Consider the following 11,492-nt stretch of genomic DNA (forward strand, 5'->3'; position numbering starts at 1 on the left):
TTATTCCCTCCAAACACACAATCACAAGCACACACAAGACACACGCACACACAGATGAGACTGACTTCAATAAAACAACACCACATACATTAAAAAATATGTACTTTTTATACTTATCTATATATAATGTGATAAAAAAGGGCTTTTTCGTGGAATTTGTGATCACCTCAGAAGAGGGACAAATGGGACATCAAGCCAGTTTGACTTTTACGTTTACAAAAACACGAGTTATACGACGCAGCGTGTGAACAAATAAAGCTTTGCAACAGTCTAGACAAACAGCATCCATCGTCAGAGCGGACGCGGCACTAAACAGTAAAGAAGTTTCACTGGCCCTGAATTGACTGTACAGACAAACACACAGCGGGAGATCACCTTCAAAAAGATGGCTTTATTCTATCTAACAGCAGTACAGATGTGAACAGACGGGATCATTTGGCTACAATCGGACTGAAGTCCACTTCTCAAACACGCTGAGTTGAATATAATGATGATGACTGTAAGGCCAAAAGGGATTAAGTTCACAGTCTGGTAAAACAGCGATGGAAGCGAACTAAGAGCTGCAGGGCACAAATGCTATTTCTTCACCAACGGTCCTGCTGATTGTTTATATAAAACTGAGGACCGCGGGAGGAAAAAGGTGACAGTTCCGAGATCAGTTTGAACCAAGGTTCAAAGAGTTGAGCTCACGTTGGACGAGATCAAGATACTGAAGCACAGTTTAACAGCAACCAAAAATACTTTCATTACAAGCATGAAGTCAAGCTGAACTACATATAAAATATTTTATATGTGCAGTATACATATTCACAAATACTCTGGTTGGCATAAGATATTACAGCGCAGTCCGTGGAAACGTACGCTCGCCCACAAAGAAACAGCATTGTGAGATCTGTTTCCAGGGAAAAACGTTTTTTTACAGGCGGATTACGTTTACTTGAATGCATTTGGGTTAAATTTCATAGTTATTTTAAGCCGATTCTGATGGAATTGAATAAACCTAACTGAGCAGTTTGGGGTTTTGTTGTGATCATCAAGGTGTTTGAAGCCTTTTAAATGTTAATTCTTGAATTCATTTCGTACGAGACCGGGGTTGGATGGTAATATTTCTGTATCTCTCTTCTTGGATTTGGAAGTTTGGTTCGGCCGAATTCTCTGGCCCCTTCGCGAGCACGACGAAATGGACTCAGAGGGCTAAAGGGACGTTAACGTGGTGAAAACCGCTAGTTAGCAGGACAATCAGCGGCCCAACGTGCAGCCAAAGGCTGAACAGCTAACAAAGGTCAGCTAGCTGACCTTCAAAGGATAACTTATGACCTCATCTCTGTGGTGTCTACCTGGAGTGCAGCTCATGACTCAAATGCTGATGGAATGGGAGAAGTTTGCTGTTAGCGGGATAATGTTAGCTATGTGTTAGCGAGTTACTGTAATTAGCTAAGGCACTAGCAAACATAACACTGCATGGCTTTCTGAGGTGCAGACTCCTGTAAAACACAAGTTGAATACTGTCAGAGTATTTAAGCTAAACTTAAACAAATATAATTAGCCTAAAACGTCCTCAAATGCTAGCCCCTGCTAGAAGTGCTAGCATTAGCAAATGCCAAGACACGGTGAAACGAGCCAGATCGGTTTCCCCTCAGCTCCAGTAAACACAAAAGATGGGTCATCTATTAGATTTTCAAGAAGAATCTGACGTGTGGTTAACCTTTTGTGCAACGCGTCTGACCAGGCAGACACCTCATAGACCAAACTAACAGACTCCAAGGATCTACACACAATTCACATGGCTCCAAATATTTCATCCAAAACCAACAAATTTCTCTTTGCAGCGATGTAGAATAAAATGGGCATGTTTTCCGTTTTTGTCCCTGCAAATGGATGTTGCATTTCAAATTGCAACTCCTGACTTGTAGTTTGATACAACTGTCACCACAAAGACCACAAACATTTTCTACGCATGACATTTAAAATTCACATTTCAGAGAAGGGACGGTGGCCAATCCAGATTCACTCCGAGCGTCCGAGCTGAAAGCTCAGCGCTGGAGACGGATCGGCTACATGTGGCCACAGCAGCCCGACTTGTGCTTCTGAGACTCGATGTAGTCGTGTATCTGGAACTTGGGCTCATTCTGCTGCTGCGTCGCTCTGTGCTTCAGCTCCCTGACGGAGAGAGAGAGAGAGAGAGAGACACCACAAGTTGGAAACAGAAGGGGTGGATGCGTGGGATGGAGCACATATACAGGGTGAGTAAATCTAGAAAAAAATGAGAAAGGAAGAGAGAAAAAGAGAGAGGAAGCTAGCGAGACCAAAATCAATGTGTTCTGACTCTTAATCAAAATGCCTCTGGCTTGAATCATTTCACCTGACTTGCGCTGAAAGCACAGAGGAAGATAGCAAATGCCCAACATCACATTCTCCCACAAAGTCATCTGGTAAAATGCTGCATCCACAGGGAGCGATCCAATTATTACAAGTCAACAGGAACAAACCAGACGACAGCTAGAGGATGAGTTGCAGGAGTCAGAGGGAGTCAGAGGAGACCCGAGCGAACTCAGCGTGAGAAGAAGCAGATTTAAATACAAACCCTTTATGTGGAACATCAGTATTTACTACTCAAGAAGCGTGACTGAACTGAGACGGAACTTCACCTAGTTTGGCCTTTTCTTTTTACCTACGAGTGAAACGTTCTAGTGAGAATGAACACAAGCTGTAAAGGTTTGGGCCGTAAAACCAAAACAAACAGCCTAAAGAAATGTCCTGTCCCGCTGCAGAGTCAGCTGGTGGTTCTCTGCTACACCTTTTGCTTTCCTCACCTGACGGTGTAAAATAACTACCGGTGCGGCTTCAAGACTCACTTGGCTATGGCGAGGAAGGCCAGCTCCACATTGACCCCCGTCTTCGCGCTGGTCTCCATGAAAGGAACGCCGTATTCCTGCAATGGAAAAACCGTCAGAGAAGGCAGGTGGATGCGCCCGCCGTTGAGAAGACGGCCGCGTGGCGCCGGCGTACATTACCTTCGCCAGCTTCTCCCCGTCCTCCGTCTTCACCACCCTCTCCGCGGCCATGTCCGCCTGTAAGACAGCAGCGGGGGAGAAAAAAATGAGTCATCAAAGCCGCGGTGAAGGGTCACACATCGCCCATGCCGTTAGCTTCAGCTGCGCACCGTCGTATCATCCTTTTATCTGCCGCCAACTGCCGAGCCGGAGCTCTCTCAGACTGATGGAGACGTCAAGTGTCTCAACCCTCGAGCGGAGAGGAGCAGCGCTCCCACAGACTGATGGAGGCCCTCCCGCCCGCTCCTGCAGCAATCTGATCTGAGCTGCTGCTGCTGCGCGACATCTACGTCCCAGGGAGACCGGCGAGTCCTCTCTGAGCCTCCAGAGGGAGCTCAGAAACAGATCAGCAGCGACTGCACACTGGTCACCGGCAGGGGAGCTCCGAGCCAGCGATACGTCTCGTATAGGATTGTTGTCCTTGTCCCGTCACCACGATGAACAACATCGGGTGGACGGGGAGGAATCGGGTGGGTCGATGTGGAGGGTTTCCTCGGGGAAATTCCAAACGTAAACCGTTGAAGACCCACAAGCCCGGGTTTCACTTTGTGGGTGTTTGGTGAGAGTTGGTGTTTGCCGGTGTGCTGCTTGGCGGAGACATCCCCTGCTTTCAAGCCTTCTCATGTCTGTCCGAGGGCATTAAGAGGGTGTTGGGTGTTGTGCTAAGAGACCGGTTATCCTCCTAATCTGCTACGTGTAACGGCAAAACAGGAAGCTTCGCTCACCTTGTTGCCGAGCAACATGATGACCACATCCTTCTGGGCATACTCGTGTATTTCGGTCAGCCAAGCCTTTGAAAGTGTAAAAGACAGACGGATACAGGAGGGGAAGGGAAAAAAGAGGGATTGGTCTATAAACAAAACGAATACCACCACTGGAATTTTGCATTTTCACTCTCCTCCTTGAGCTGTGTAACATTCTACCATCCTCCAATCAATCCTGCTGGGACTCACTCTTACCCTTGAACACTTTTATTGCTTTTCATTACCGAAACTGTGATCTGTGTAGCGAACGATAACATCGTTTCGTTTCCAAAGAGGGGTGTGAGAAAAGGATGGAGGTCCTCACAGTATCTTGCATGTGAACGGACAGAATGAAGCGCTGAGCTTGAGAAGGTTGAGCGGGAGAAAAGGAAGGGCGAGACGGAAGAGAGAGAGCGAGAGGGAGTGGGAGGGAAAAGCAATTTGATGACGCTTACCCTGATGTTGTCAAACGACAGCTTGCTGGTGGTATCATAAAGCAGGAGTAACGCTGTAAAAGACAATAGAACATCTTTATTATAAAGCAGGGCACACATGGACACCTACTCACAACGTCTATGCACACTAATAAAATATGTGTACATCTCAGCCAGAATTCACCCTTACCGGCACCACACACACACACACACACACACACACAGAGCGGGAGGAGGTGCGATATAAAGAGGAGAGGTTACCCTGAGCATCTCTGTAGTAGGCGTGTGTTACACTGCGGAATCTCTCTTGTCCGGCAGTGTCCCATATCTGCGTGAAACAAACCACATGATTACACAACAGCTAACGGGGGAAAATTGAACATCCTCGCCCCAAATCCTTCACAGCCAGCAACTCACGCGACGCGGAAACAGAGCCAACTATTCTGCCGACACACAAGGTCCAGATCCGGTCACTACGTATTTAGTCCAAAGGGGTTAAGACCAAAATCGGAGTTGTTTTTTTTTTACAAAACAAAAATTTCAAATGTCTCAAAACCAAACGTTGAAGCAATATTAGCAAATTTAGCTAGTTCAAGCTCGTCTGCTAAGTTGGCACAGGCGGCCCCTAAAGCTTAGCCTGTAAATTAATTACCTGAATTATTAATGAAATAAAATCTCAGTTCAGCTTGTCAACCATAAACTGGGACATAAATAAGGTAACAAGAGCTGGTCATGCTAAAATGTAGGCTAACGTGCCTAGCTTAGCAAAATAGCAAAGATCGTACAGTTTTGTCCAGGAACACAAACAAATACCCTGTGTTTAGTTTTACTAGCGTGTCTGCTAGTAAAGAAATAACTAAGACATTTGGAAGATGTCTTCATTGTGTTCAGAGGTGCGATCAGTATGTGCAATAAGCGTGATGAGCCCCCTTTACTGATAAAACTGTCCATGCTCATGCATGAGCACGTGGATGTACTTGTGCATGAACGTAGGATTTAATTAAGAAACCCACTTTGGAGCTTTTCATTTGACTTTAATGGAGTTCACAATTTCATGTGGTTGTGCTTGGAAAACCATATTTAAATGTATTGAATTAGATTAATAAATGATGTCAAGGAAATTGAAAGATGAAGGATTACATATAATTTGCTGTTACTATGTTTTCCTCAAATTCCCTGCTAGTTGCCTAAAGGCCTGGTGGCAGTTGTAGGTCCTATAATTGGTTGTAAAACTGTTAATCTTCCACCGTAAAACGTAAACTGTTTTCTGTCCCTTTAGCTTCAATTCAATTGTATGGATCAGCAGCATGGTTGTAGTCTATTTTGAAATGAATAACAGGATTTCTCTTGTTCAAGGACAACGCAATAAAAGAAAATCAAATGATTTACTCGAGCAGGCAGAAGAATCTAATTTTGGCGCACCCCACTCGGTGTGGCGTTATCCGGTTACGATGATGGACGGGTGCGTGCCTGCCGCTGTTCCACATCGCCTACTAAATTATCAATCAGCCATATTCAGGTCAATTATTATTTTGGAAGTTACGGCACAGATTATCTTTGATGCTGCATGAATCTACCAGAGGAGTCCTTATTTAGGTCAGTAGCTGCCAGACGGGTGGTACGATGCAGCCAGAGGTCCGGAGGGGAAAAAGAGCACGCTCTCACCTGCAGTTTGACTTTCAGGTTGTCGACGTCCACCACTTTGTTCTGCAAACATGAGAGAAGCTGTGAGGCACTGCGAGCCCACCATACGCCTCAAAGGCCGCAGTGCTGTGAAAGCGGCACAGACATGAATGACCAGCATCTCGGAAACAGATGAAGAAACGAGACAACTAGAAGTGGCCCCGAACGCTGGCAGAGAAAGTAATTTGCAACACCCACACGACAACAAGGTCCTGGGATTAGACTTAATTACACAACAGCGAGGAAGACGACTGGCAGCGTGACAACTGACTCCCCCGTTAATTTCCTGCAGCCCCGTAGGGGTGGGGGGGTTCTTCCTGAGAAGAAAAGATTGGCTTAAAATAGGTCTGGCACCCCGCTTAGAAAAGCTAAATGTTTCCACCGATGAATGGGTGGAAATAATGGGTAAGATAACGTGCTGTCGATTTTCATCCTTCTCCAACATGCCAGTGCAAAACACAGGTTTCACCAGGTTCGGTTTCATTGGGGGAGTTGATGAAGGTTGGGGGGGGGGGGGGGGGGGGCTGTTGTTTCCATTACCCATGACCTCCTACATCACGGCCACAACCACATTTTTAGCCCTGCAGTGCGAAAACCACCAAAGAGCGAAGGAGGAAGTGCGACTACAAATTACTCTGCAGCACTTCCTCGATCACTTGATCAGTGCGTGCCGCCGAGAGGTCATCACAAGAAAAAAGCCTGGTGCCTTTTCAAAAAGGCAGATGGAAATATGCGCTGACGTAAAGAAAACCTCTGCTGCATTCGCACAGCGAAAGCTGCCACCTGCCGAATCCTGCGCCTTGGACATGGTTCAACCCCTGCATTAGTTGCCATGGGTTTCCATTATTACCCCCCTCAATTATGACGTGAGAGGCGTCTGCATGCTGAGTAACTGCTGCAAGGAGGCATGCCGAAAATAGACCGGCCATGTTGCAAGCTGCCACAACAGCCTGCCTGGCTGTCCATGCACAGAGGACAACCTCGGCACATTGACTCAACGGCCTCCGAGCAGCTTTTTCCACAGACACGAGCCAGGAGACGGTCGCCGGCGACCTTAAGAGGCGACCTTCGGAACGGATGGTGTGCCACTGAATCCGGTTACGGTGTACGAATGGAGTGCTGGAATATACTTGTAGCTTTTTTGTGTTTGTTTTCTTAGCTTGAGTAGCGGCGAGATGCAATGTTGATGCTGAACGTCCTTAAAGCTCCGGCTTGAAATCCGTAACGTCCTGTTATGTCTAAGAAGACAAAAACCCGGCTCTGAATAATGAAACACAATTTCCTCCTCAAAGAGCCCCTCCTCGACTTGCCATTAGTGTGAGTGTTTTGCCTGCACTGGAGGAGGAGGGGGGGGGGGGGGTCAAACAGCCTATTTGCATGTTCATCCCTGCACAGCGAGATGTGCGGCAGACAGCTGCCACAAAGCTGCTTGTGCGTGTGCGCATGTGAGCGGGGAGCAGCTCGTCTGTCGGCACCACTGCGACTCCTCCAGGACCGATGGAGAGACGGACACGTGGGCCGGCATCTGCCGAGACGTTCATGGAGCCGCCCGCGGCGCCTCGCAGCACAAGTGGCCCTGTGATCCCAGACAGATTGGCGAGAGGATTTGTACATTTGGTGCCGTCGCCGGAATGTGACGGAAGTGTTCCGGGAGGGAAAGAAGGTGATAATTGGGTCACGCTGACTGAAACAAGCGGATCCCCGATGATGATTTTGTCAGATGGTAAATGTTAAATTCATCGCGTTACAAACAGGAAAATGACAAACAAAAAAAAGACATGGTGAACGTCACTAATGAGCCATTCTCTCACCCTGAAGTCTATTCCAACGGTGGCTATAAAGTTGCCTCCCAGAAATGCCCCGTCCTTAAAGCGCACCAAGATGCACGTCTTCCCCACGGACGAGTCTCCGAGCAGCATCACCTGCACAGCAAACGAGGGGGGTAAACAAGAAAACAAAAACACGAGCTCACACGTGATGGCACGACGAACAATTACAAAACCTCCACTGAAGAGGAAATTGAAGCGCACGGTTTCATCTTTCAACCGAGCGAGGAGAAATGTGTCGCAATCGGGAGCGTTTGCGTCGCGACGAGGATGTTGTGCAATGTCACACAAAAAAAAACGCGTGAACGTTACACGGAATATTTAAACTGTACGGTGTTGTGATTCACCGCGTGCCTGAGCGGACAGAACAACTACAGCGACGCTGTGGAGACTCGAGAGGTTCGAGCCAACTCGGATTTTCTCCAAACTCTCATTTTGTTTCAACCCAAAAACTAATCGATATAATTACGAGCAGGAACAGGATGCGCAATGAGACATCCGGCATCGAGGCAGAGCCGCACAAACATGCAGTGTGCACAGCAGTATACAATTAAACTTGAAACTTTTTGTTTCCTTTCGCCGGTGGCTCTCCATCAATCAAACAGCCGCTTTCATGCATGTTTTATAGGAGGGAGCAACAGGTGCACCCTCGGCAAATATTTGCAGCGAGGGCGGACGAAGCCACAGCTGGACAGATGGAGACGCTCAGAGAGCCACTTGTTAAGGGAATCGAACCAGCGGGGAACGAGGCCTGTTTATCGGGGAGAACGCACGCAGACGGACACGCTAAGAGTTAAAAAAAAAAAAAAAAGGTCTCACTCGGTATGCGGAGGCAACGTGCACATCCGGCGATTTCCGTGCAAACCTACAGCACGTACGGACACCTGTTTGCACCACAAACAACAACAAATCAAAAGAAAAATAAAACAGCGCACGAGAGCGGGCGGAAATACGCACCTTGAACGCGATGTCATAATACTCGTTAACGGAGGCGCATCTCTCCAACACGTATTTGGACGTTCCGTTTTTAGCCTGCTGCTCCGCCAACGATGTCTTTCTCGTGGACATCGCAATGGCAAGAAGGGAGCGCAATGCTGACAGAAGCCCGACCTCCTCCTCCTCCTCCTCCTCCCCCCCTTCCTCCCCTCTCGACCCTCCTACCCCCTCTCGGTTCGTCTCCGAAATGTGTCCAAGAAAAGGCGCGCGCTGTCCGCCTCCTGCTCCTCCTCGCGGGCATTACTCCGCGTGGCCACAAAACGATCACCGGGCGCTTCCAGAGGAAGCGGAGGAGGAGGAGGAGGAGGAGGAGGAAGAGGAGGTGGAGGAGAAGGAGAAGGAGAAGGAGAAGAAGGAGAAAGTCACACCTTTTAAATCGCGCAGTGAAAAGGCGGAAGCGACGCGGTCAGAAACTTGACAAACAATCCGCAGTCGTTCAGATGGAGGAAGGAGGATTCTTACGGGTGAAAGAAGCCGCTTGTGTTTGACATTGTCCCCCAGTAAGGAACGCGCACGGGTGGTTGACTCACCCGTCACAGGTGGAGCTCGACCAGGGAGCGGGTCAGAGGGGGGGGGACACAGGCTGACCTGGGAGCTGTTAGTGAAAATATGCCAGATGTGTAATTTCTTATAAATACAGAGCAGCTGTTCTCGGTGCGTAAAATGGCGCAGAAACCTCGTCCAGAAGCCTCGAGGCGATGTTTTTATATTATAAACAATATCTCAGCTATTAAAGTAGCGCCTGTCTATTATAATTACAGAAGCCGTTTTCTCCTTAACCCATTGGCCCAACAGCAGCCGAGAAATGCTCGGCTCTTCTTGCCAATAACACTAACGACTATAAATCTCATTTTATTAGCATGCATGCAAGCAATAAAACAGAAGGTTTCGGTGAGACAATGAATCTAATCCTGCAGTGTTTGTCTCCCCCCAGTGTTCAAGCGAAGTCCCTCTCCAAGGGACTAATGATCAGATGTGATTTATGTCACTGACAAGTAACATCTACCATGTGAACATAGAGCATCTCTCTGCTCACCCCTCAGACATGAAGAGTGACTTTACTATTTTAAAGATGAAGCAGTTTGGATGGTTGATCTGGTGTTTATTAGAAGTTGGCAGGTTTACTGAATGTCGCTCGTGTCTGACTGGAAGTCACTGCTGTCATCGATGGTACTTTATGAGGAATTGGTGGAGAGACGTGATTCTAAACAGGAGGCTGAGAAAGCTTTAAATGCAAAGGGAAGTTAGAATAACAACATGTTCCAAAATGACGTGTGCATTTAAGGTACCGCACAGGGCACCTTTTAAATAAACACCCCAAAACGATCCAGATCTGTAATCCAGATGTGCAGCTGCAGCTCAGCGATTATATTGTGTTTCTCTGGATTTCCCCGAAGGCCCCTTTTGGAGGTTGAATCACACAGCGCCTCAATATTATGCTAATGCTAAATAGCAAAGCTAATTTTACACCTTCTCACATCATTGATATAAAACAGCTCCGTCAAAACGACAACAAACAACCTGTCGTCATGGAATCCATCAGCAACGCTGCGTCTTCACGCTGACGTGATCATATAGCACAAACAACAACAACAACAACAAGTGTTCGCGGTCCTGATGAATGCAGTGAGAAGATGCCACGTCCCACACCGGAGGACACCACTGATTCATGCAGCACTTCAATGGCAGCGGAGGGAGGAAGGGGGGGGGGGGCGATTAGCTTCACTGTCACTTCAATGACTTCAGCACGCGCACACACACACACACACACACACACACACACACACACACACACACCGCAGCGACAAGTCCTTCTCATCACTCGTGTGAAGTCAACAACATGGGGGGGGGGAGGGGGGCAACGTGACGGCTCGGTGCTTTCTAGAGGGAAGGGCAACGTGCAGCGGTTAACTGTGGGAGCTGCTGGAGGATGTGTGTGTGTGTGTGTGTGTGTGTGTGTGTGTGTCTGAACTGTCACGGTGTCATGCATCCGTTTGTGTGCATTTCTCTTGTTCTGCCACTAACACCAAGTGTTTCTGTGTAGTTCTAAGACCTGAGGACCTTTTTGACCGCCACGCAAATCAAACTTTACACGCTTCTCGCGGCTGCATCGGCCTTGTCGCCGCGGTTGTCGTCTCTTTTGGGGCATATAGCTCGGGGGGGGGGGGTTCTAGGCTGGCGGTCCTTAGTTGCAGATGCTTGCTTTTGTGGACATTGATCACCCCCCCCCCCCCCCCCCCCCTCTTCCTCTTCCTCCTCTCCCTCATCTTTGCTGCCTCTTATCTGCAGTTTCAAAGAGCCCACATGGCGCTCGCAGTGCGTCCGCGTTAAATCGCCGACATCCACAATTTCTGCACATCCGTCTTGACTGAGACAGTTTGGGCAGAAATACAACACGAGCTTTAAAGTGAACGCTGTCAGCGCTCATTGGAGACGTGTGGCCGCTGCAGAGCGATTGACAGTTTTTAAGTAGGCGACACATAAAAGCTCCAGAAATTCATCAGAGTGGCAAACAAGCTTTTTAACCATTTGCTCCCTTTTAGACAACAAGGCATCACGAGGACACGCGCGGCGTGACGGGTTACGAGCACTGATTTGGCCCCGGAGCGCCAACGCCGGAGACTATTTCGTGTCTCCTACGTCAGCTTTTGATGGCGGCATGTAAACGTTCTCGCGACAAAAGCCGTTTGTCTCCGGGAAGCATATCGGTCTCCATGGCAACGCCAGACTGGTCGGAGTTGTTTGGGTTCATCGACA

General features: G+C 48.1%; 1 protein-coding gene across 1 annotated transcript; it reads right to left on the bottom strand.

Moving 5' to 3' along the window:
* Nucleotides 1-371: 371 nt before the first annotated feature.
* On the bottom strand, nucleotides 372-9,134 carry LOC120827210 (ras-related protein Rab-37). The gene is made up of 9 exons (XM_040189905.2): nucleotides 8,697-9,134; nucleotides 7,725-7,835; nucleotides 5,896-5,937; nucleotides 4,492-4,558; nucleotides 4,252-4,304; nucleotides 3,779-3,844; nucleotides 3,015-3,071; nucleotides 2,856-2,932; nucleotides 372-2,160 (listed from the first exon to the last, which is right to left on the bottom strand). The coding sequence occupies exons 1-9, from the start codon at nucleotides 8,805-8,807 to the stop codon at nucleotides 2,055-2,057; spliced, it is 690 nt and encodes a 229-aa protein (XP_040045839.2). The 5' UTR covers nucleotides 8,808-9,134; the 3' UTR covers nucleotides 372-2,054.
* Between the last annotated feature and the right edge of the window lie 2,358 nt (nucleotides 9,135-11,492).

This window comes from Gasterosteus aculeatus, chromosome 11 (genome assembly GCF_964276395.1).
Source record: "Gasterosteus aculeatus chromosome 11, fGasAcu3.hap1.1, whole genome shotgun sequence".
NCBI classification, from domain to species: domain Eukaryota; kingdom Metazoa; phylum Chordata; class Actinopteri; order Perciformes; family Gasterosteidae; genus Gasterosteus; species Gasterosteus aculeatus.